The sequence below is a fragment of the Taurulus bubalis genome (assembly GCF_910589615.1).
Source record: "Taurulus bubalis genome assembly, chromosome: 2".
NCBI lineage: Eukaryota > Metazoa > Chordata > Actinopteri > Perciformes > Cottidae > Taurulus > Taurulus bubalis.
In genome coordinates, this window is record NC_136590.1 from 40,474,850 (window position 1) to 40,501,522 (window position 26,673).

At 44.0% G+C, this 26,673-nt stretch overlaps 1 protein-coding gene across 1 annotated transcript; it reads right to left on the minus strand.

Annotated features, from left to right (window-relative positions):
* Positions 1-1,962: 1,962 nt before the first annotated feature.
* camkk1a (calcium/calmodulin-dependent protein kinase kinase 1, alpha a) lies at positions 1,963-24,797 on the minus strand (the record flags this gene model as incomplete). Its single annotated transcript, XM_079237179.1, has 16 exons — positions 1,963-2,035; positions 2,370-2,417; positions 3,631-3,734; positions 4,292-4,420; positions 6,060-6,147; positions 7,549-7,622; positions 7,837-7,890; positions 8,986-9,185; positions 10,760-10,848; positions 12,237-12,258; positions 12,611-12,647; positions 15,737-15,870; positions 16,352-16,403; positions 19,604-19,657; positions 21,130-21,177; positions 24,465-24,797. 16 exons carry the CDS (start codon positions 24,795-24,797, stop codon positions 1,963-1,965), a joined length of 1,539 nt encoding a protein of 512 aa, XP_079093305.1.
* Between the last annotated feature and the right edge of the window lie 1,876 nt (positions 24,798-26,673).

Below are 26,673 nucleotides of genomic sequence, written 5' to 3' on the forward strand. Positions count from 1 at the left end.
CAAAGACGACAACAATATTGCAACTTCCGACACCGACGAACGTCCACACAAACACACAAACACACAAACGTAAAGCGGACAACGTTTCTCGTGAGTGTTTCACAGTTTTTGAAGCCAGAACGCCATTTCATATCTACGGAGTTCAAACAGCCCAAGAGCCTTTTTTCACTGACGCCCTCCTCAGCGGAGAGAAGGAAGAAGACATGATGAGTACATGAAGGAGCCTTCATTTCATACACAACATTTAAAAATGTAGGGAATCAAAACGGAGCTATGCAAACATTCATCTGAGGCAGAGCTGCCGCGGAGGCGGAAATGCTCTCATTGGAGACAAAACAGCCCACAGATTTGGCCTTTTTGGTTTTGTTCAACAACCACCTTGAACAGCAAACAAATGACAAAAAAATAAAATAAAAAAGGTTTTGTCATCCATCACCAACATGTGTGATGTCAACATGGTTCAAATGCTAACAAACTAGCTTACGGAGTAAGTCATGGTCATCTATCGGGACTGATTATCTATATTGTATTTTGGGCTGTTATCTAATTTAAATTAAATCCAATTCATATTTTAAGAATGCACTTTTGAATATCTATACAATTGTAATACTTATAGTATAATCATTTTCACAATAGCCACCAACGCAAACATTTTAAGAGAACATTTAACGATGCCCAAAATAATGGACATAAAAGAGTGACATTGAGCTCAAATACCTACTTGACACATCTAGCGACCATTTAAAAAAATAAAAAAACAGTTTGTTATGATGCTGAGGGAGAAAGGGACTTTTGGGAGGATAACATTTTGTGAAACAGTGACTTTTGTCCTTTTCATGAGACTTTCATGAAAATTAAAAAAGCCAGACAACCCTCCCCTGAGCAAAAAAGAAACATATACAACGCTCCCCCTTTTGACCTCTTGTGGAGGAGCACTCTTTGATGTTTATCTTGGACAATAAGATCATCCAAGACGGTTGTATAATAATACATTCTCATTTGTAAGAGGAATTATTTAAAAAGGTACAGGCGGTCGGAGGAGTTCACAACCCTTTTCCCCCCCCAGTCTGTTAACACTCGCCATCAAACATTCCTCTCCAAATGCTCCAGTTTCTCTCGCAATTACTTCACATCTAATTCAAACGGTACCGTGAGAGATGAAAGAGCAGAGACAGCGTGAGAGCGCAGGAAGCGGCAGACAAACAGGAGCGTGAAATGACACCCAACACAGAAATAATTGCACATTACACAGCGACGAAAGTCCCTTTCAACCGTGATCGAGCGTGGCAAAGCCGCTGTCCTTTCCGTGTGACGACCCCTTCGATGGCCGACTTCCTCCTTCCTTCCCATCAGAGAAGTTCACCCAGTCGGCCCGAGGACTGTGAAGACAGGAAGGACGTCGGCTCCAAAGTAAAAGCTACAGACACAAGAACCGGGCCGTGAAGGCGATAACATTGATGATACCTCGAGACATCTTTGTACAATATTAAATGACGTGAAATTTAAAGAAAAACGTCACTGAACAGACAATATAGTGTCATTAACATGCTGAAGTCTGTGAGGATTTGTCTCAGTCAGGCTGGCTGTGACTGGGACAGCTGTCTATAAGCATTCTGATGAGGAGGCCAAACTATTCATCCATGCAGACGGGTAAAAAATCTTGACAGTGTTCTTCCCGCTGCTGAGTTCCTCTTCTTGGTTCACTGATGCCCGTCACAACAGTAAGTGGCTGAGCGGTTAACATTGTGGATCTAAGTCAGTGCCCAGAGGAGGAAGATGTCGGGGAGTGATAGCAAAACCAGAGTTCGAGCGTAAACAAAAGCTAAAAAGCGGGTTTAAAAACCATCAGTCTGTCCAGTGTATAGAACGATATGCCTGTAGTCTGTCACTGATGTGAAAGAAACGCGTGGATGAACGGGGGAGGGAGAGAGGGAGGGAGGGACAAAAGCTCTGTTGAAAGACTCAAGAGGAGGGCTCGTCTTCGTGCAGGTCCTCCAGCTCTCCGTCTCTGGGTCCGTCTCCCGTGCTGCTCTTTCTGCAACAAGAGATAAAAGAGAGACATCCGTCAATATGAGCGCTTCCAGAGAGCTGAATGATCGTCTCCAAAGCTCTCCAAATGCAGAGAAGCGCGTTTGTCACACGATGGACAGCATTAAATGACAGCAGCAGGGAGATGAGGGAACTCTCGGGGAGAGGGTGGGTGACAGCTGGGGAAGGGTTAGGCTGCTCCATCACTTGTCATGATGGGGATGAGCGCGAGCGGAGGAGTCTAAGACGATAATGATGATGATGATGATGACGCTGGTGGGCGTGGCGGCTGGCAGATGTTGGACAGACAGCGTGCCGGACTGTGCTGCACAAAGTGTTACCTGAGAGAGGGGTGCAGTTTTAAAGTGGGCCGGAGGGGCCAAGAGTCCCTGCAGCAAAGTGGGAGAAAAGGTGGGTGAAAAAAGAAAGAAAGAAAAGGTCACAGGTGAGAGGGCAAAGGTGACCTCTGGGGGTGGGGGCGGGGCAAAGGCAACACACTTTCCCTCATCTACCTGAAGATGCTACATGTATGTGTGGCTCCGATATCAGCGCAGAAATGACCAGTATATTAATTAACCAGCAGTTAATAATCATTGATTGATCCATTTAGATTTTTCTTTCCACTTCATACCAATATGCATTTTTATTTTAATGGGGCTCCCAACCAATTTGGCAAAATCAGGTCAAAATGAAAGCGGTTGAAAAGGGTGATGACATGCTACGTGTGAGCCTCATATTAGTTTCGGGTCTCTCTTCATAGCCCACCTATTAATCAGTACGGTTTATAGCTCATGGTGGCATGAAGATCAAGAATCAGAAACTATGAGCTCATGGACAGACGGTCTGAACATTTCAGTTGAGTTTAATTTAGATGAGGAGACCAAAGCCGTGGGTTTCCATCCCCCCACATTCTCCAGCAGGGGGCAGTGTTGTCTCAAACTCCCTTCACGTCCTCTGGAAACACCTTCACCTCAGAATGCAGCTCTCTGACTGCCTACAGTGATCAGGGGAAACCTAGATGGAGGAGAAGTCATCTCACAGAACACCTTTACAACGGGAGATTAGAGCCTCATGTCGGAGTCTGTCGAACACACAACGGTGAATACTGTCCCGAGGGCCCCTGCTGTACAGAAGGGCAGCTATGGATGCTGCAGCTTGGCCCTGGGCTGGACTGTTTACTGCCCGACGGGATCAGACGATCACCCGTTTATTTCCCCCAGCGAGGTGTTTCGGAAAAATCAAAAGGTCAGCCCGAAGGCAGTGGTAGATCTGTATCAGTCTCCGTCATTCTGAATCCCTCTACCCTTGAAAACTGGAAGCAACACACAAAAGAGACACTTATAAAAGCTGGAAGCTCCGCTGCATACAATGAAAGAATGAATTATGGTGCTATGGCAACGCAAAGCAGCGGCAGCTGCTGCCGCGAGGCTGAATGTTAGTTAACCTTATACAGCAGACAAGAGGAGACAGGTGTGAAGCACCGGTCTCAAGCAATTCCTGCAATAAGGACGAGTCTCGCGTGGTTGTGTGTGTTTTTCATCTCCTCTGGATGAGATACACAGGTATAACGTGTACGACGTGGATGACTGTCAGGGTGCTTACATGAGCAGGCTGCCAGGCGCAGACATGGACCTCTCCTCTCTCCTGCTCGGACACTCGAAGGGGTTGCCGAAGGAGCGCTTCCTCAGCATGGCTCTCACCAAGATCTGAAAGAGTCGCAAGCACAGGACGGTTGCAAGGACGTGGATCAGCACGGAGAATAGAGGAGATGGATTCACTGCGGGATACGAACATCCCAGAATGTCTGAGCCATGTCAAGTCACGTTTATAATGGACATGAAAAATGCATACTTTTCAGGATTCCCTACATCTGATAGATAATACTTATACTGACATTGTTTGTTAATGCATTTTCACATGGCTGGCCATACATGCTCATGTACATATCTTGCTGATGTCATATCAGTCCATATAGAAGCTATTATTGTTCTTACCTCGTCATCGGCTTGCAAACAGTCAATCTATCGTGTGCTACAGAGCCGAGGATCGATGGCGTTCATAATTTCCCTTGTGCCCTTTAATAGGCGTCGCTAAGCTGCGAGTGCCTATATGTGCAACTATGTGGGCTTGCTTCCAAATCAGTGCAACAGTGTCCTTGTGAACAAGGCTGCCTTCTGAAAAGTGAAGTCACCATCACCATCATGGCGAACTGATGATGAGCATGGACGCATCAACCCGACATGAAAGCGCTCGGGCTGCTTACCACGGCAGAGAGGCTGGGAACAAACTTGACGGAGTTCTGGATGTCCTCCTCGGTCACCTCAACCGCAGAGCAGTGCTCCTCCTCCAGAGGCAAGGGCTCCGTGCCTCCCTGGGTCACCCACTGGTCCAACTAAAACACACACACACACACACACACACACACACACACACACACACACACACACACATATATAATATACATGTATACAAGTCTGGCTCGCGGTGTTCAACTGAGTCCATTGTTTCATGATTTCAAAGGGTGACTGCAGTTTTTTCTAGCATTCATATTACACTATTATTGATTTATACATGAGCATTTACTGCCAAGCAGCCATCTGCTTTGATTTATGTTGTTGTGCTACTAAAAACAAAGATTTAAAAACTTGCTCGAGACACATAATCCATCACGGTGAGCAACAAACCGGAGTTTATTCTTTTGTTAAACTTCTCAAATTTCTCAATAGACGGCTCAATAGTTTCCAGTTTTCAGCAAACACCCCATTGGATTGTTCCCCAGAAGATAAACAAATGTTTATGACACTTGCACCTTTTGTTCAGCAAGATAATCTTATGTAAATGTAATACCACTTTTTATGAAGTAAAAAGCTAACACTGGGCTATAAACTGCTCTTGTGATGACGTTTAGGCGTCTCATGTAAAACCTTGTTACGCGAGCACCTTTTAAGACACGAAGAAGCTTCAAAATTCCCGATGGGGATATTTACTGACTTTTAAATTGTAAAACAAAATGTTAAAATGTCTTCCGCTTGTGTTAACCACTGACTTTATTTCAGGCATCCAACCAAATCCCAGTTGACTTTAAGACGAGGGAACCGGAAGTGACGAAACCGCTGACTCATTCCTGCTTAGAGGACTCATTCCTGCTTAGAGGACTCATTCCTGCAGCCCTCTCTGGCTCACTGGCGTGTTCATACTAGAAGGATCAGCTCTCTGTTGCTTTTGGTCTTTTGATGGGCTGACAATAAGAAAACACATCTCCAGACTTATCCCTCCAAATGGCTGCATTCATCCTGATGCACTGAAGTGCTCAATGGGAATTAAGCTTCGACATCCAGGACTTCCAAGATGACGCAAAAAATGCAGACGCTAGTAATTCAAACTCAAAACACAAGTAATCAGCCATTAACATCCCAAATGATGTGGCTGCTCCTTCAGAAATTATCATTCAAAATGATCAAAGAAAAGTTAATTTTTCTTAATGTCCCGGTCAAAAGTTACCACAATCAAGACAAAAAGTAAATGACAAAAATGTATGAAGGTAGTGTGCTTATATCAATGGGTAACCTAGCTAAAGCAACTTCAAACTCATTTCTTCATCATAACAGGCCGTGTATTTTCTATATAGGTAAATACATTGTGTAGTTGTGTTATTTCTTCTTCTTACATTAAAAGGGAATAATCTGCAATGTTATACTTACTTTTGTCAAGTAAGATGAGCTTGTGTGTGTGTGTGTGTGTGTGCGTGCCTAATGCCTTATTATCTCTTGCTTTCAAGAACACAAACGGAGTCTCTGGTGAGAACATGACTCACTGACGCATGATTAGATCGTGTCATGGTAACACGGAGGGGATCTGTCATGGCGCGTCCCGGTCCTCCCCCTGTACCACTGGCTCAGCGTTAACGCCGCCCTCCATAGAGACATGCTGAATTAACCCTCGTGTGTATACCCCCTTTGAGCCAGTCCCAGGAGAATGCGTCTGAACATGAGCAATGACATCGTCGTTGGAATCGCGCTCGAGGGAGTCACCTTGATCTCAGGGATGGTGATCCTGGTGTCGGGGTTCTTGTCCAGCATCCGCAGCACCAGGGCCTGCAGCGCTTCACTGATCTTTGGCCTGCACAAAACACAGCACAATTATTCGAGAATGGAGAAAACTATTGGCTTTTGAAGTCACTGAAGACTATTTATAGCAGCGGTTCTCGATCAGGGCCAACCATAGTTTGGAGATACGTGGGAAGATTGTGGAGTAGCTCCAGCTGCTCAACTATTAAAAAAAACAATCACAATTTGAATAAAAAAATAAGATATGTCCTCGTATTAAGTCAGCAGCAACATCTGAACAGTTTGTGAAAATGAATGGATAAACGGTAAATAATTAGCCTAAACGTATGGATGGACAGCTAAAATAGTGAGCTAAAAGTCATGAATAAGCTGTTGAAATAATTAGCTAAAAGTAATGGATTAACAATTAAAATAGTTTACTGAAACTAACAGTTGAAACTGGCTGAAAGTAATCGACAAATGGGTGAAAATCCTAACATTAATGGCTTAACATTGGAAATAGTTTGCTAAAAATAAAGGATTACAAGTAACGGGTGAAAAAGCGGTCCGACAGGCCTGTGGGGATTGGGATCACTGGTTTATGGGCCATTTGGTCCTGCTGGGCCCTAAAGATCTACAACTGGAAGTGAAGTCAGCTCTAAAATATTCCAAACAGCGAGCTAAAACCTGTGTTTACGACGATGCACTTTCCCTGACACCGGTAAAACAACGTGAGCGTGCGTGACTGGAATAGCGGTCATGAGTGTAAAAAGAGCTTTATGCGAGCTCAGCGCGATCACAATGCCCTACGGCGACAGCCTCTTGGCCCTCAGTGCTGACGACAGAGGTGCTGCTCGCTGCCACTGATCGGCACAACGTGGACATGATTCCATTCGGTGATGCGGGGGAAGTTCCCCCATTAGGCATCGCCCTCTTCTTGAGTAGTCACGGAGTCTCTTGAGCCCACCGGGGGAGGAGACACTTATCACTGACAACATGACACCCTGTTCTTACACACACTCCAACTGCCACTCGTAGCCCTTTCACACACGCTGCGTTTACACTTCATCAATGCTTTCCTATCGGTCCGGCGCCACTGCCACACTTCCTGGCTCCCCATCTCTTTTTCCTCTCCCGTCTTTTTCTAGCGTTATTCACGATAAAAAAATAAATACTTCCACATTGGCCTTTCAGGCAAAGTGAAGATAGAGGTTTATCGTCACTTGTTTTGATCATATACTGTGTGTCCTACTGGCTGCTGCGCCAAGCTATTCATGTTTTTCGCAGATGCAATTTGAAAGTGAAAGAAAAGAGGAAAATAGTTTTGCGACTGAGATGCAGTTGAGAAGATAGCAAACGGGCGAAGAGGATGATTACAGCTGTGGACTGGAGGTAGCCGGCAGGGACATCGCTGCTGTCTCTTAATAAAGTGAATAAAGAGGAGGAGAGGAAAGGACGCAGGGGATGGACTTACGTTTCTGGGAAATCCACAAGCCTGGTCCTTATTTTATTGTGCAAAGCCAATATGTACTCGTCAATAAATGGGCACTGCAGGTGGAGCAGAGGAAAGATGGTGAGAAGAAACACAAGGAAAAAACCCACTAAGACAAATACCAGCACTAATCAGCTCCTAGCATTACTGAAGCAAATGAGACGGCGAGACTAGATGGCCGTTTATCAAACAGAAGTGTTGCCTTTGCTGCTGCCTTTGGTGGACCAGATGAAAGACAATAGGAAAAAAAAAGAAAATGTGCAGACTTGCCTTCCCAAAGACGAAACAGTAGAGAGTGACCCCCATGGCCCACACGTCCAGCGCCTTGAAGAAAGAGCCAGCAGTGACATTAATTGCGACATGACGGCAAACAGACTTAAAAAAAAACATACATCTAGCAATCAAAACACCTTTGTGGGACATTTCAATGTTGTTGTCTTGTTGTGTCTGTGTGTGTAGAGGGAGGAGGGAGGCGTCTAGCGTAAAGATGTCTTGTAAATGGATGTGTGTGATCAGGGAACAGATGCACAGCAGCGATCCATCACGCTCTTTGTCCTTTCTCTCTCCCTCTCTCTCTCGATGAATAGCTCTCCTAGGAATCCATTTCTACTCCTCGATAGATAAGAAATGATACAACTAGCCCTCTGAGCCTGCATTATCTATCACAATCCCACAGACATGTGTTATCAGACAAGGTGCTGTGTGACTGGCTGTTCTGATGGACTCCTGGGAATGACAATCTGGGTTGAAGTGACATATCCGTGTCAGATATTCCATATTTCACTGCTGATTTACACCAAGAAACTCACAAATGTTGGTGCCTAATGGCCACAAAGGCTCTCTGGAGTATGGCATGAACAAATTCCAATCAGGATCAATGCGAGACTAATAGGACTGCATAGATTTCGGCGGGCACTCAAACCGCTCCGACATCCTTTCTGTCTGTAATCAGAGATTCTATTCTGGTATTTTTTTGCAAGTAATTCGATGTAGAAGCAGGTGGAAATCAATGCAATTGTTACGGCTATCCTTGACAAACGCGACTGATCATCGCTCGACTGTCAAAGCAGAAACCGTACAGCGATGTGGAACATTCCCAAATCCATACGAGGTGTGTCAAACCGATAGCCGTACTCCGTTAATTGACTCTGGTAATGCTTTTGTGCTCAGCCGCATTACTGGCTTCCTTGTTATTAATACCAGCTAACGCACACACACACGGGAAAAGACTGACAATGACAATTTGCTCCATGGATTAGCAGGCCGGCAAAGGTCTGAAAGCTCATCTTGGTTTTAATGCTTCTCATTTTCCAATCATGAGGTTCCCAGCTTAGACCGACACCAGCGGCCGCAGTAATCGCTTGTCCTCAGACCCGGGAACGCTCACCCACCGGCTGTGTGACTGCAGAGTCAACTCACTTTCCCGCTGAAGCTCTTCCGCGCGTCTGAAAGGGTCTCCGGTGCCATGAATGCAGGGGTGCCGGCAGTGCTGGACAGCATGGCGTCGTTGCCCTCGAACTGGTTGCTGACCCCAAAGTCTGCGATCTTCACGTGGCCGTCGTCCCCCAGCAGCAAGTTAGAAGGCTTGATGTCCCGGTGGACAATCTTCTGGTAGTGCACTGAAGAGGAAGAGGAAGTCAACTTTAAGGAAGACAGACGAACAGCATCCAGGTTTTGTTATTCCTGGACCCTGAACAGCAGCGGGGCTAAAAAAAAACTACATTTTGTGATATCTTGCAAGAACCGACACACTATCTGACTGACCACTATCTATCTCGTCAGTATTCAGTCACACGTGTATATCATGCAGAAATGTGCATGTAATTTGCGTTTTTTTATTATAATGCCAGTTAATAAACTGTTCTTTAACTAAAGGACTGACGTGTATGCTGTGATCCTAAACTCATCTCGAAGCCTTAACACTTAACAGCTATCTGGAGCTAAACCCCCGGACACTTCACAGACTGGATAAGTGGGGCCCACTTGTCTGAGGAGGTCTTATTAAAACATGAGGCACTCGACTCTAGACCAGATAATTAAGTGTCGTTAGCTGCACCAATAATACTCAAATTTAAAAACACACAACGTCAATGACCTACAGAATGGCAAATGATAAAGACTTTAAGCTAATTTAGGTTTTAGAAGTTTTTCAAAATAATAGTCAAAATAATAGTCCTTGGGCTATGTATATATAAATATATAAATAAACCCATCAATAAATACATATATTATTTATATATAAATAAATAAGCTCAATACTATAAAGTGTAGTTTCATAATTCATATGAAAACCCGTTAAATAACATTTGTTATGAGTTGATGATTTCTTCTTTCAATTATTTCAAAAATTGTTGGTTAATTCAATTACACAATATATATGATGGCAAGGTCTGTGGTTTGGAAATGAATTCTTACTGTAAACTTTTACGTCAATATACTCCAATTCAGAGGTTGCTTTCTTCCAAGAGTGTCAGAAAAAAAAAAAAAAAAAAAAAAAAGCCAAGAGGTAGGAAATAGCTTTTCATCTGGAAACCTAGCTGAGCCTCAACGGAGACCTATGACTAATGAGGTGTAAGCACTCAAAAACAGCTGTGTGCAAAAACTAAACGTGTAAATGCATTTACAAATCATTTTGTTTTAAAAAAAAATAAACCTATGAATGGTTTGATTCTGATAGTCTGAAGCCTCGTTTTTAAGATGGCTCAGAGAGCACTGATCCCCAGTCATGGGCTCACAGCCAGGTGAAATGGATCTACAGCAAATGAGGACACAACTTTCACTGAGCAGCGGCTCGATACTGATGGTGGACGGCAGAAATGTGTAGCCAGACCCCAGGGGCATGGGAGCAGAGGGTCAAGCACATTCTGTCCTATTAGATTAGATAATGCTACCATGGTTTTTTATTTATTTGTTTAATAGTGAGAGATCATACTGTTGGAGAGACACCGTGCTCCAAATGTTCCAGTTTTTATACTTTTACACTGATATCGCAATGGTTATGGTAAAGGAAAATGAAATATCCAATGCTTTCCTGGCCACTAGGAACACGGCAAAAACTGCATGTAGCCTTTTAAGTGGGCGTGGGGAACCAGGGAATTAATAGCCCAAAAAGCATACATTAGTGTCAGTTAAATGCTTCACAGATGTGGTTCAAAGACTCAAAGACAGGCCTTGTTCTGCACGAGATACTTACGGTACTCTATGCCGAGGATGATGTCTCTGAAGAATAACCTCGCCTGCTCTTCGGTCAAAGGACTGTCTGAGGGCACCTCCATCACTGGACTACACACACAGACAAATCCATTATCTCAGTTTTTCGGTCATTTGCATAAGAATTTAAATTCCAAATGTCAAGACATTCAAATACAGATATGCATCGGAGACATCCTGCTCAGACGGCACTGACACTCAAATAGTGTGATACAGACAATCTTTATCTTTCTTTGCGTAGATCCCAAACCCAACAGCAGCAAAAACAGCTTGTTATGTGTGCATCAAAACACCGTCTCACGGTTCTACGCGGCTGTAGCTTTCTTCACCTCCGTCAATATTGATATTCTGCGACGCCGTGCCGCAGTTCCCTGGTGTGATTGTGATTAAAGGGAATTACGTTTGAACTACCCTGATACAGAGATCAGAGCAAAGATCGAGCCTGCTGAGCGGATACTGTTAGAAACAGCATGTACTGCACAACCTGGATCTGCTCCAACCATTCACAACCCCAAGCAAGAGGAGCTGATATTTGCATTCTTACATTAAGATGGTCTACACATAAACTGCAGATGATTTAAACAGTTGTGGATTAATCTCTAGATTGTCTTTTCGTTTGTTTATTTCAACGCCACACACTATTTAGCATTCATAAGCAGCACAAACACATTTAATAAATGGTTATTAACCCACTTACACAGTTAGCATATATAAAGACACGTGGAGCGTGTATTCAAAAAACGCCTCTTATGTAGACAAGTAATAATATTAAACAAAGTAGTGTTTTAACATAAAATATATATAACATATAAAATATACACGCTAAAAATGACAGTATGAGCATAGAGAATGACTGCCTTCAGAAGTGAACTGTGACTGGACATATCGAAGTCTAAATTTCACTTAATGCTTCATTACAGTCATGAATCTTTTTTTCACAGTTCTTTTTCTTCTTAAGTTTCTTGATGAATTTACAGAAAATATTATAGTTGTTTATAATAAAAAATCCTGTATTGATTATTTATATAGTGCATATAAAGGCTAAATAGCAGGGGATACAATAGTGTTGTTATTCAATTTCAATTAATGAACTAATCATTTAGTTTGCACAATATTTTAAATGATACCAGCTACCCCCTCCCACCTCAATTAGGTTAGAATAACAAAAGGTCTCCGATCATTACATTGCTTTTTTTTTTTTCATTTTGTGGCGTAGGAAGGAACAGTTTGTGCATCAGGACGCGAAACACGTACACGGATTACCGGCACAAGTAATAACCGTGAAAAAACGAAGAACAGTATGAATCCCTTTGAAGCCTGGAACGGAACAAACACCTGAAATGAGTGATGAAGAGGAACGCTGCAGGGACGGAGGGAGGGATGAAACATTGAAGAGGTGAAGGTAGAGGAGGATGAGCCTTAAATGCTTATTATTAGAACAGGACATGTTCTCTACTCACCCCTTAGGCATCAGCTCAAACACTGTCAGAAAAAAGGCAATAAGAAGGGACACGTAAGACCACACAATGTATTCTTTCTTTCATTCACTCACATCATCATCATCATCATCATCATCATGGACGTGCCACAGGAATACAGGCTGTGACCTGGCACTGTGACCTGGCACTGCCGATGGAAGATCTTTTATTTATTTATTTTATGCATAATACGTGAGCCCTAAGGTGGTGGGGAAGGAAGCAAGAGATGATCTGAATTATGAATAAGACATACGAACACTTGTTGGTGGCATACAGTATGTGCAAAAAGCCAAAGGCGGAGAGCGGTCGAAACTAGGGCGAAAGATGTAGACAAAAAGAAAATATGATCTGCGTACCCATGTGAAGGTTGTCCTCCGCCGGATCGTCCAGCACCTGCAACATTAACATCGTGAGTGAAGACTTTTCCACGTGAAAAACCACCTCCGTATGAAAGCAACATGCGATGATTCTTATCGGTGTCATTTAAGAAGCCGACGGTAAGCAATCAGTAATTCAAGTCTCATCCTGCTTATCAAGGACTGAGCAGAGTTAGAGGAAGGAGTTGTGAGGATAGCTTTAAGCCCCATGTGTACAGTTTTTTTAAATTGAAAAACATTTCCTGGCTTTAAAACTAGATCTTGACACCAAAACCCTTCCAAAGACAGAAGCGCTAGCCCCGAGCAGCTAGCCTGAGGCTACAATAGCCACTACTAGCATAATCGTGGATGTGCACATAAAGTCTGTTTAGAGGACTCGGGGAGTACTTCTGTGGAGGATAAGATTGTTCAGAGCCTTTTGTGGCTCCAGAAGGAGCTGTGTGCAGTTTGATGAATTAATAAATAAAGTACCCAAATGTTAAAAAAATAATTAAAAAAATATCTGGAAGTTAATTTCTATAAACAGATTCTACAATCACATACAGAACATGTAGTCGACGAGACAACATGGTGGAATATGAGACTTTAATACTTCCGTTTGCAGTCCGATTAGTATCGACCAATCATGTTCAAGCTGTTTTTGGTTGAATGCCACGCATTTGTTAAAATAGCATTCTCTGAACCCGACGATTGTCGACTGATGATGATTTATTATTTTTCATTAGTTTAAAATATGCTTGTAAACCCGCTACATGTGGAACAATCCGGTCTCTCAACTACATTTTACAACTTAGAGGATCTAATGATTTAAATAAGGGCTATTTCATTGTTTGTAGTGGGAAGTTGAAGATCTGCGGATCAACAGACATCCCTTTCCAAATGCAAGTCAAAGGGACCCGGACGTTGTAATTCCACGCTTTGGCCATCATGTCAAGTTGGCTTCAAAGCCCGCAGCTCTTCCTGAGGGCTTGACGAGAAAGTTTTGACGAGAAAGACGAATGGTACAAAAAGATGATATATCCGAATCTGCTGCATCAATTTAGTCCAATCATGAGTCTGCCAGTGTTATAGTAGTGCTCCAATGCTCCATCTGTGGAGCGCATCCTGTCAGTTGATGCTGTGCGTTGGTTAGTGGACATCTTTTCAGATGTGGGTGTTCTCTACATGCTTCCCATGCTTCTGCAAGGCTGCCGGGACACACAGTCCATCTGCAGCGTCGGCTTCAACAGAGCATCCTGGTGAATTTAAACGAGCACAGTGAAGGTAAACATCTGCTAAGGACACAGAGCAGTGTGGAAATAAGGACAGGAAATCTCCTCTGAAGCAAGAAGAAGACTTTGTACTCGCGTCTGTTACGACGGGCAGTGAAACATGCAATAGATGAATACTTGTTCAAACTGTCTTATACAGTCAGACATGAAACTGTTCTATTAGCACCATTGTTTTTCTGAAAGCTCAAAAAGCTATTAACAGTAAATCAGCATTCGAGTGCAAAGTGCAAACCATTAGTAGCCTCGTAATTGTCGTAGCTGTTGACTAATGTCCTTCCTAAGATGCATTGAAAGGTTGTTGTTCTTTGTTATTGGAAATTACACACTTGGGATTTTCATAACAACTGCATGCCTTAACGAGTATGGGGTCGATCTCTTCCATCAGCGACCACCTCACCGTCATCGGTTTTAATCTGTTGGCGTGGGCTTCCATGCTTCAAAAGTATATTCTTAATTAGACGGACTGGAATGCAGTCTTGCAGGAACCCGTTGGAAACCCGTAACGAATGTGAGCCCGACCACAGCTCATTTAAATGGACGAACAGAGAGAGATGAAGCAGGTTTTTCCCATTGCCCACTTACATATGCCCATTACGAGTGTGGGGGCGGACAAAGGAGGGAAGAGACGAGTGTGTATGTGTGTGTGTGTGTGTGTGCTCGCTGCTGGAGCGAGCACACAGGAGCAGTGCTCAGCTTTTACTTAAAAACTCTGGCACTCTCACTCTCTCTCTCTCAACGCTAGAGCGAGCCAGACAGTTCTCCCACCGACTGGCTCCCTGAGGTAGAGTCCCGATGGCGGCGGCGGCGCTGCCCCCCCGCCATCTGCCCGAGATGGAAAAAAATAAAACACTTCGAAGATATCGCAAGGGAGCACTGGGCATCTCGAGTCACGTCTTGAAAAATCAGTTTCCATAAACAACCGCCTCTGTAGAAAGTCTATCCGTCTCCAAGTTTGAGAGCGTTGTCTGTTGTCGGTCTGAGAATCTATTTATTGTGCGCAAGATTTGTTTTCTCCCCCCCAGAATATATCGCCCAAACATCATGAAAGGTCCAGGGGTAGAAGTATGATGGATGTGCTGGAGGGTAAATCTCATTTCTCCCACCTGTTTCGTGGCAGCACAGGGTTTATCCACCTTCTTTGGTCTGATGTAAACTGACATGACATAAATAAAAAGCAGAAGTCCGGGTACACAGCGAGAAAGGTTACCTGAACAGTGGTAAAGGATAAACCCGACCACAATGGATTTCAGCCCGTTGTGGACGACCCCATGCTATTATCAGAGAAATAATTATGAGATAACACATTTCCCCATCGCAAAATGAACAAAATGGAAAAACAAGATGGTTCATTTAGGAGGTGTGTGTAGCTACAAACTGTGAGCTCGCAATTCATATAAGGCTGAGGGCCCTTCTTAAACAATTTATAGAGCATGGTCTAAAGTGCATGTAGGACGTGTCCAACTCCACTTCTGCGAGTTCACTGGTGCATAATCTGGGCAGGTGCAAGGGACAAAAGGGTTGTATTTAGACTCTTAAATAATCATAGGTGTGTTTTGGGCATCATAACATGACGTTTTTTTGTGTATACATACATATATACATATACATAAGGAGCGGTTTCTGTTCCACAGTTTCTACGGCAGCATACAAGGGACAAACCAAGTACTGGCTTTAGGCAGGGCCTTTTGTGTTAAAAAAAAAAGAAGGGTATTCAGTTTTTGCAATCTGCAACCTTATTGCTCGCTGCCACTAAATCCTTCACACTGGTACTCCAAGCAACCATTTACCGTTTCATGTTTCACATAAAAACCGTAACCGACGGAGATGCTCTCACCTCCACCAGCTTGACAATGTTCACATGGTCCAGTTTTTTAAGGATGGCAATCTCTTGGTAGACTCTCTCCAGGGGTCCTAGGATTTTGGGCTGCTCTCCCTGGGCCGCCTTGGGCCCCCTTGGGGGTGGGCGACCTGCGGACCGCCACACAAATCACACATACAACTTTGATCAACGATTCACTCAACTGGTGTGGACAGTGAAAAATCATACAACACTATGATGGAAACATGTAGCAGGGTGTTTTTGGAGTATTGTGGTTTGCTTTTGTTTTGTTTGTCGCCCCATGTGTACTCATTGTGTGTAGTCATTGTGTGTCGTTGGGATCAGCGGTGGTTACAGCTTTAAAACCAGTTTCCTTTTACATGATGAATGATTTAACTTGTTAAGAGCTCCGTTTGGTGTCTCATGCTGCATTGAAAGGTCACATATCAATGTGCTTTTGAAGCTGCCAAATTCTGACATTAACTGACATTCAACCTCTCATCTCACGTGCACACACCTTCAGCGTTTGTAATTGAGATTAGGCTACTTCCTTAAAGTCCTCTGTATACACTTGTGCAGAATGTGTGAACTGTGCGAGTGTCTGTTAAGAAGAATAGAGGAAGGACTTACGTGGGAAACCACACTGCTTCATTAACTTCTTCTTGGACACCAACTTCATGGCCTGGGAAAGAGAGACATGAGTTTGATCACAGCGTATTCACATTAATGACCAGAAAGAGAACCAGGAACTGAAAGCAGATATACCAAAGAAAAAAATGTAAATGTTCATGAAATGTTCTCACAGGTGCCTTCATCAAAGCCAGAAACATGACTGTTTTAAAATCAGTGGATGAATAACTGTGTTATTATGCTTTTCTTTTCTCTTCTTTTACGAAAAGGTCAAGAGTATCCGAGTCTGAGGAAAATAAATCTTTCATGGAAAAGAACATTAATCCATTTATAAAGGACAGCTGTGTGTGGTGTGTGCGCGTGTGTGTATCGTTGCAAGGAATTGGTTATGCAAAAGAGGAAGACAGAAACCAGACAGAAACCAGGTTTGGCAAGAATCCTTGCCTGTACACAGTTTCCATGGCGTGTGTGTCTGTGTGTCTGTGTGTGTGTGTGTGTGTGTGTTTGTGTGTGTCGACTTGTGGGAGGTTGGTTAATGACTCAGACAGTCATCAAACAGTTAAACATATTATATCCAGAGAGCAATATTCGTAAATGTATTTTACCAAACGTGAAATTGGGTAACGACTTCCTTTTGCTTTCAAACAAAGCATGGCAATAACTGTGGGTAACACAATATAAGAGGTAACGTGAGTTCAGTTCCGATATTGAGCCAAGGAGGTACTGGTGAATCGTGATGTATGATCAAAGGCAGCCAAAAGCATGACAGCAGGACCTTTATTTTGTAGGAGGTGTCGTATAGAAAGGTTTAAGAATGATGTCACCGTATTGTTCCCTCGCTGTGCCGTTTCTGGATTATTCAGCACTCTAATCTGTAGACAAACAAGTTCTCACAATAATGAAAGACTTCTGTGCCTTAAGTTTGCTCAGAAATGAAATCCAAAATGTTACACCCAAGAAATAACGGTTGTGTGAGCTAACCTTTACTTAGTGATCATCAGGGCCTAAATCTCAACAGTTCACCTGTTAGTCCTGCCAATGATTAGCTCTTGAGTGAATGCTGCTCAAATGTAGTTTACTTTTGCCGCCCGAGGCTGATAAACAGCATGAAGCACAACCGAAGAACTGCCAATCAAATTGTGATCATGGTCATTATTAAAACACAGGACGCCACAGCAAACGCATGCAGGACCTCAACGGCCTTCTGTCGATACGTTGGACAATAAAACATGGTTGCCAACACTTACTTGGCTGGAGAGGGCGGGCTCTACGAACCGGAGAGGGCGAGCGCTACGCTTTCGCGGCGCCGCTAATTTAGCGCCTTTAAAACATTATCGACATCCTGTACATTTTCATCAGTGTCTTCATTAGGAGGTTGAGGACCTGGCACCTACATTAAGTGCTCCAACTTAATATGAAAATGCATAATTTAAAAAGGGTAATTTACAGTTGAACTGCTAGAGATCATTTCCCTTCAGTCTGACATGCGTGTGCTGTAGTTCATGTGGGTTGGTGCTGCAGATGCTCCGCATGCAAATATCCAATCAGTTTTGTGTGAGACCAACTCGGGTTGCCAGGAAATGGAATCGACCTCCCATGCCGTCATTGCTCATCTGCCGCTCTCCAGATTCCTGTCATTGTTATTTCCGACGACTAGTCTGTCATTTGAGCCGGCAGTCTGTCCCGGAAGTTAACGTTTACCGTCAACAGTCGGGAACGCTTCCGCACGGAGCGGGAGCAAAGACGCACGACAAGAAGAACCAAGCGCACAGCAAACATGAGGGCTGTATATACACGACTGTGCACACAGAGACACCGAGGGCAGATGGGACGAGGAGGATGAGGAGGAGGAGGAAAGATTGTGTTGCAATGGACATACGTTTCTTTCATGTTCAGGATTCTGTGGTTTCAGACTCAGTGATTCTGACAAAAGGAAAACCTCTGAGAAAATGTGTTTATATATAGGCATTATGGGAAAAACTTTTTTGTAGTGTGAGAAGAGGTTTGTGTGCTGGAAGAGGTTTGAATGGACGATGGGTGAACAAAGCAAAGCACTTTCATCCACACAACCAAATTTCTAGGAAATCCACAAAAAGTAAAATGTAAATTAAAATGCGTTTCAATTCACTTCTGTAAGGAGTTGGACACTTCTAGATAAACAGTTCTTAATTCTCCAGCCAGGTGCCACTACACCATTATTAAACCATGTGTAACATCCGAGGAGGGATACTTTAAGGCTACGGAACGATTATGGTTTAAAATGGTTAATAAAGTTAACATGCCACCTTCCCAATACTAAACCAAGACCATGTCTTTCCCTCTCCTTAATTTAAGAGCCATGAGGCGCCAAAGCAGAAAAAATAAAATAGGAAATATAAAAATATATTGGCACTTTGTCTGATTCTGAGTAGCAACGTTGTTGAGTAGCAACGTTTTGCCACTTGCTTTCCACTTTATGGTGATAAAATTAAAAAAAAAAAAATTAAAAACCTGGGCATCGTTAGGTTTCTTACAAAACATTTATTTTCCTGTTGGCAATTTGTGAACGCAATTTCTAGGACAGCGGGTTGCAGCCCTGCAGGACGTCAACATTTAAAGCCGCATGTCATTATTCCTCCAGAGTCTAGATGTAAAAGGTCCCTTTCACTCACTGTTACAGGGAGCGTCTGCATCCTTACATAAACTCCTGCTGGATACCGTTTGGCCCATTTTACAAGCTGCCGATTTCAATGCCGGCTTTCGCTGGGCTCCGAGCTCCTACTGGCTCCGGTTCAAAAGTAGATCTTAAACCCAACGATGGTTGGCAATTCCGGCCGACATGACTTATCCAAACCCTTTTATTGTTGTTACTGTACAGGGCGGCTTAGCGGTGTTCAAACACAAAACGGCTTACATTTGGAGGGGCCCTCCCGAGTGCGCCGGGCAAATCCCAGCGATGGAAACGCCTAAAATGACCTCTTGCAGAGCGCCGGCTCGTATCCAGACAGTCCCTGGTGAACTGACCTCAAAGCAGCTGTACCCGGCACACAAAGCACCCGCATCGCTGCTTTAAAGATAGAGTCTTGGATGCACTTTAAGTGGCACCAGAAGCCACTTTCATTTTTCCAAGTTTTGTCCATGGAGCTCTTCTGTCTAGACAATAGAGGTCGAGAGGCTTGATGAAGACTCGGAGGAAGGCTGTGGCCGCGTGGCATCTTCAGCTGCGAATCGCAGCGTCGTTTCTGAAATGTGAAAACGATTGCGTCGACTTACGTAATGCTCGTCATCGTCCTCGTTGTAGGCGAGTTTGACCACGCCGTAGGAGCCCTGCAATGCAACGACAGAGAGGTTCATTTTTAATGTGTGGACACACTCGTTCACAGCAACACTTTGTGGTTCAGCTTCGGATTAAAAACAATACCCGAGGCATCACTTTGAGAAACAGACGGCAGCACAGTTTCATCATAATCCTTATTTCTTTCCGCTCTTTAAATAAAGCGAGTTATATCACCTTTGATGTCTTGTACAGACAAATTTGCCAGCTGGCTGATGTAAGTGACTAAGGATTAGAGGAAAAGTGGTCGTGTGGACGGACAAAAATCTATTTGTGAGCTTTAGTCGGCGCATGCAAACCTAGGCGACGAATCGAAAGCACCCGTGTTCCCCCCTGTAGTCGTTATCCACGGTGGTAACTCCTGACAAGTGTTTTCAAGTGGAGATGTTTGATATCACAGGTTTCATTTCTGAAAACAAGCATGAACATCTGAACGTATGAGTCTCAATCCGCTCCTCTCTTTCCCCCTCTTTAAAATCTACTGCTTTGAATCCATCAGCATGTCTGCTGTTAATAGGACCCTTTGAATGCCGTTCGATAATCTAAAAACGGCACTTCGCTCTTTTCAATTTGCCAGTTTCTTAACTTTTCCTCTCGGTTGCTGCCACAGTCAATTCCCCCATGTGTTAACCACAAAAAGTGTTTATCCTCCAAGCGTCGCTTTTTGAAATGCAAAACTGGAGTCGATCTGGTGGGCTGTCAAATGTAGTAATGCTGCAGCTCAGAGTCTCCTGTGAAGTTGGAAATGGTGCAGCATACAACATTAGTTCCTTCGCACACTTTGGATTTTATGCTTCTTATTTCCTCCTCACGATATCCAATCTAGTGTTTTTCAATTCGTCGTTGGTAGCCATGCTAGAAGCGTGGTGTTGGTCCACCTCAGTGTAGACTGATTAGATGAAATGCCATTCGACTTATTACAAATTACTTTGGTGATCCCGACTTCTCATCAAGCACCATGAGGTTTAAATTCCCCTCGACTACAGCGCTGATGATAACACGTTACAATGCTAACATACTAAACTAAGGTAAGTGACATTGCACATATTACTTGCATAAAGGTGCCTCCATACAGAATAAAAAGCATTTATTGCCTCCGCATGGCTCTCAACATGGAGACGGATGCTAACAGAGAGATGATGTGAGCAACAATGCAGAAATATTGTGGTTTAAAATGTAAAGTAACAACACTGGACTGTTTTCAACGAGCTAGTTTTTAAGTATGTGTAGCTAACCATACTGTGGGTGGATAGTCGGGGTGTAAAAAAATATATATTGCGTTCTCGAGAATGGACCGGAACAACATAATGAAAACAACTCACAAATTTGAGTATGGGCACGCTGCCGATGGGATTTTCTCACACAGATAAATTGAGCGAAGGTTCAATCCTCTCAAAGCTGCTGCTGCTATTTCCCCAGAAAGCTCTCCAAATCAAACAAATGGCAGAAAACCAATAAAACTTACCTTTCCAATCTCACTCTTCAGCTTATACTGGTTCAACTGGATACAGTCCTGTGAGGGAGGGGAGAGAACAGGCCGTGAGCAGCTAATTCATTGGAAAAAGAAAAACATGACGGAACGCTTTTTAAATCACATAAAACAGAGACATGGCCGCCTTTTGGGTGTGTGTGTGTGTAGAGAGTCATGCATTTTTGAGATGTAGGTAACGACGCAGTCTCTAGTTTCTGTTTACTGTCTGAAAAATCCATTAGAGTGCTACTGCTTAAATGGGTGATTTGCAGTTCCATAGCAACCACTGCTACAGCACAGCCAGGGGCAAAGCATAGCACATCATAGCAGGGGGGGGTTTGGTGGTGGGGAGCATTTCATGTAGGTGAGCTGAGGGCTATGTCTTAGTGTGTGTTTGTGTGTGTGTACCAGTGCCTGAGGCTTGATACTGGGACACGTTCAAAGCAAAAGAGGAGGTCAGAGAAACACAGATGTAACCAAACAAACTGGTGAAGCGTCGGGCAGGACGGATCTCACTCAAGGTAAGGCAAGGTATTTGAGGAAATATGCTATTATGTAGCCGGTTACACAATGCACCGGTTATGTAGCCCGTACTGAGCATTGCCGCTGGAGACAGAATAGAAGACTTTTGGTAGGTGAAGCAGTGGAACATTTAGAAAAGGATCTCTTTGGTTGGTAAAAAGAGAATAAAGAAAATAGGACGGCGAAGGATTAAGGAAAAGGCAAATGGGGAGAATCCAAAGAAAAGAGCAGTAGGAGGGATTGTCTGGGAGGGCTTCCATTGGGATCACAGACTTTTCCAGCACATGCTCATGCGGCGGTGCACCGCAGTCACTACCCGGTCAGGGCCGAAGGACGAGGAGGCCTGAATACACGCAACCATGAATCAAACTCAGCCGCGTCACTGGGCCACGATAAATCTGGTCACACTGCCACGTTGGCCCCGCAGGCATGCAACACACCCACAGATCTCATCTCCCCCATTCCCTCCGCGTCACACTCTTGTCCTCCATTGTGCCCGATCCGCAGCAAACTCTCCACCCACGCCTCTCCATCCATTACTCAGCTGTGATCAATATCGGTGCATAACAAATGCATCACTGCCACGGCCGCGTCCAAAATCAATGGCCATGAATTTCGTTCTAATGACGAATAATGAGCCCCAGGAAGTACGTAATAAAACAGGAACTTGTATCTGACAGAATTAAAAGCCGGCAAGTGTGAAGTCGTATCCTCAATTTGTCATTTTAACATGAATTTTGATCGAACGGTGTGGGAGCAAAATGTCCTTGGGGGGGAAAAGATGACTTACTTACTTACTTTTAGATTTACTCATAGATGAAATATCAAATGAACACACACTGTTCTATATGCACATCATTTACTGTGCTAATGTACTGTGAAGACGAACAGACAGCGACACTCATCTTTGCTCTCGGTGGCTGCCAACGTCGCTGATTCTCAAATGTCTTCCGCGGCTGCTTATTTTAATAGACAATTAGTGGGACGTGACGGATACAAAGTCCAAGACCGTGTGAAATTTTCAGAGGGAACTTCCAATGGAGACTTGCTCTAACGCTCACAGCTCGCACAGTTAACACTGTAATTAGTTCCCAATGTCATTCACCATGGCTGTTGACTCATTTCTATTCCTTTTTCTATTTTGGTGTAATCCAAAGTGGCGGTGAATACAAATACGAGCAGAGCGGAGCGCTCGTTGGAAAAGAGACGCAAGAATCAATTTAGCAAAATGACCCTGAGAGTCCTCACGGAGCACTGAGTGCTATAGATCCCCATGATAAATGGCTACATGAATAAACTTGACATCCTGTTTTGACACAAATTATTATTATGCTCTCAAGTAGGATGACCCACAGTTAACCCTGTATGCTTGGGTGCTTTAAACTTTAATCCACAAAATGGAGAAGTGAAAGTGTTCAAAAAAAAAATAACGACAAATATACACATTACACGCATGTGTAAGAAACAGAGTGATGGGCAATAACAAATGCAATAAGAAAGTCAGGAATGAGAACCACACACACACGGCTGAGTATGGGACTTCCCAAATTGTCAGGGGGGACATTTTTATGTCTATATTGATGATGCGGAGATAAAAGAAACTTGAAAACATGCATGTCTGTGTAATTCTTATAATATATTTCCCCATTGTGGTGACTGCTGTTATATTAAGTAACAGTGAATACACTCAAAACGTCAGCCATTCCGGATGTTGTGCATGCAAGAGACTCTCTCTCTCTCTCCCCTCTCTCTCCCCTCTCTCTCCCCCCCAGAGAGAGTTGGGGAACACGAGTCCTGTTTCATGGTTCAGTGCAAGAAGCTGCAACTCCATTTTCAGATAGGACACAATGACAGGTCTGCGAGTCGGTGGGAGCAGTCTACTAAATTCAGAGGGTTCCACATCCTGGCAGATGTCATGAATATTTAATGCTCAGTCTGAATTGGGAAAAGTCAAGAGGAAAATGGAGATTTGGCTGTCACCCGCAGCGACAGGGTCCTCTTCGTTGTTATAGGGAAGCACAAAGAGATGCTGGTTTCTCAGCGACATGCTTCCCATGCTATCCAAATAATGATACTCATTATTATTGAAAAGTAATCTACAACTGTCTCCATAGGTGCAGTTTTAATTCCTCTCCATGTCTATGCACTAAATATGAAGCTACCGCCAGCGGCTGGTTAGCTTAACTTAGCACAAAAGCTAGCCTGGTTCTGTCCAAAGGCATTAAAAGCTACGTGCCAGCCCCTCTGAAGCATTGTATATCTTGGATGTTCATTCCACACAAAAACCTTAAATGTAAAAAAAAACTGTTACAGACTTACAGGAGGTTGTGGGACTACACGGGGGACGATTTCATGAAGGACTTCCAAGAGTCTCCACTGGTTGGCTGGCAACTTTACGGCGTTAAAAAGTGTTCTCTGGAGGTGCTGGCTTGCTACCTTTGGACAGAAGAAAGCTAGCCTCTTCCCTGTTTACAGTCTTTAAGCTAAGATAAGCAACGATAAGCTAAGGAAAGATAAATGTCCCCTGGCTCTAGCATAATATTCAGCATTAGGAGGTGAGAGTGGTATCAATCTTTGCCTCCAACTGTGCTACGCAACTGCTGAGTAACTAGTAGAAATGCTCCAAATGATTTTAGAGGTTAGGCGTGTCAAAGGTGAAAGATTCACGGTTGCATTTTTCTGCACTTCCTCTGCTAGATGACTCATCTTTAAACAGCGTGACCAGAATTCTTTCTTGTGCAGCTCGAGGCCTTGTTGTTGGTTATTCATTGATTATTTATTCATGTGAATTCAAATCGCTTCCTCACCTGGGCGTCAGATATGGACACGCGTTTGGACTCCACGGTGGGCCTGCGAGCCACGCGGGGGGACACGTGCGTGAATCCTCCCCCGGGGCCCGACGACCGGTAGGTGCCTCTCTCCTGCAGCGACAGCTTCCTCCCAGTCAGGTGAGGCCGCGGCGCGCGGCTCCTCTTGGCCTGAGCCCCGTCCTGCTGAGCGCCGCCGTTCCTCACGCCGTTGGCGGCGGAGTCGTCCGAGTCCTCCATCGTCATGGCGGCCATGATGTCCGAGAGACTGCCGGTCTGTTTGTCGGAGTCGAGGCCGGGCCTCTCGCGGCCGGGGTCACTGCTCATCGCCATGGCGGGCGGGGAGGTGCGGGGCGGCGCTGGAGCAGGTGGCGGGGAGCGAACCGGGGAGCGCCCACCAGCATCAACGTGACCCGAGCCGGCGTCCCACCAGAGCTGGAAAGACAAAAAGGAAGGCTGTGAGCTCAGTCAACTGTAGGAAGAGGAGTCGGTAGAATAACAAGTTAGTGGAATGGATATGGCTCCACCTAATCTCATGCTTTAGCTGCAGTGTCTTTCTGGGGCGTTTGAGGTTGTTTACTTGATCGTTGTAGCCCAATAACATTCAGCTTAACTGGCTCATCATCAAAAGGTCAAACCTTTGTCACACACACACACACACACACACACACACACACACACACACACACACACACACACACACACGCGCACACACACGATTGAATGTCATAGGAATGAAAACCTTTGAATTCTCTCACAGATGTCCGGCTGGCCATTTCCTGCAGCGAGAGCACCTGTGAGACCCGAGTTTCATCAAGCAGTCGGCTGACAGAGGAAATGTCATCTCTTTCTCCTTTGTGAGTCCAGTTCCTTACAGTAGACGTGCGCTCCTGAATTCAACTAAATAACCCCCCGGATAAAAACCCAACCCGAATCCTGCAGAGCTCATTTTGCTCTATGCCGGTGTTCACGACTCCCCGCATGCCAATGAAATGCTTGCTGACACACACACACACACACACACACGCAAACAACCGATTGTACCGCGTACTTCGTCACACGTGACCGGTCAAGAGTCAAGAGGAATAAGTGCGGTGGTTGTTTGCCTTCTGCCAAGTACGAAGTCTGTTCTGTGAGCGTTTGACAAGAAGTGGTCACTAAATGAGGCCATGTTGTGCTATTCCTGAAGTGTGTCAGGAAGGTAGAGCTTCACATTCAAAAATATCTCAGTGTTCCACTTTGTCCAGGTGGGTCACACTCTGTCATCCACTCTGGCTCCACACCACCGGCAGCGCATCACATTCTGTGGCATGGTCACACAGCTCCAGGGCCGGCACGAGCCGCACCAGATGGTTTGACATCTAGACGTAAATGTTACGCATACGAAATATGATGATCATTGGTCATGAACCAACGTTTTTAAAGAAAATAGAAACCTGAATGTCGGCGCTGTATGAAACGTTAAAAGGGTCATTGCGTTTGTCCAATTCATCCTGACGGGAGCAGGAATAGTAGTGAGAAGAAATATTTAGATTAAATATTTAATTAATGTTAGAATAAGCCACGGTTCATGTACAGTAAAACTATTAAATGTATTTATATAAAAGCTGAAACAGCATTATTTGAAACTTTATTAGCACGTTGGGTTAAAAGATCCACTGTTTTTTTCATTTTTTACAAATGGATATATTTTTGGAGCTGAGGAAGAGGAGTAATGTTGATTTAATTTCAAACTTGATATCCACAACCAAGATATTCACACACCAGATCACTCGTATGATAATACAGTTTTAACACATCTCCCACTGATGCTCCAATACTCATCCATTCAGAATCACAAGGTATATCCGTATCTTCATTTTTTTTTGCCACTACCAGAGCGGTTTGAATACATTATTTCTGGGTCATTGAATACAATCTAAATGCTTGATGGTTTTATCTGCATGGTCAAACTCCCTTTTAAAAAAAAAAAAAGGGAAAACAGCCACATTAGTCAGATATTTTTTCAATAAAAAAAAAAAAAGAAAGAAAATTAAACCAGAGGGGCTTGAAAACCACATCTGAATATGAAGCGCTTCCGACAGCTGCCATTTCTCAGCTAGTTTGGATGGAGAAGCTGCAGCACAGCCAATTACAGTAAGAGGAGCGAGTGGGCTGCAGAGGGCGACCGAATGATTCCATTTGGCTCCATCAGAGAGCCACTTTCGCC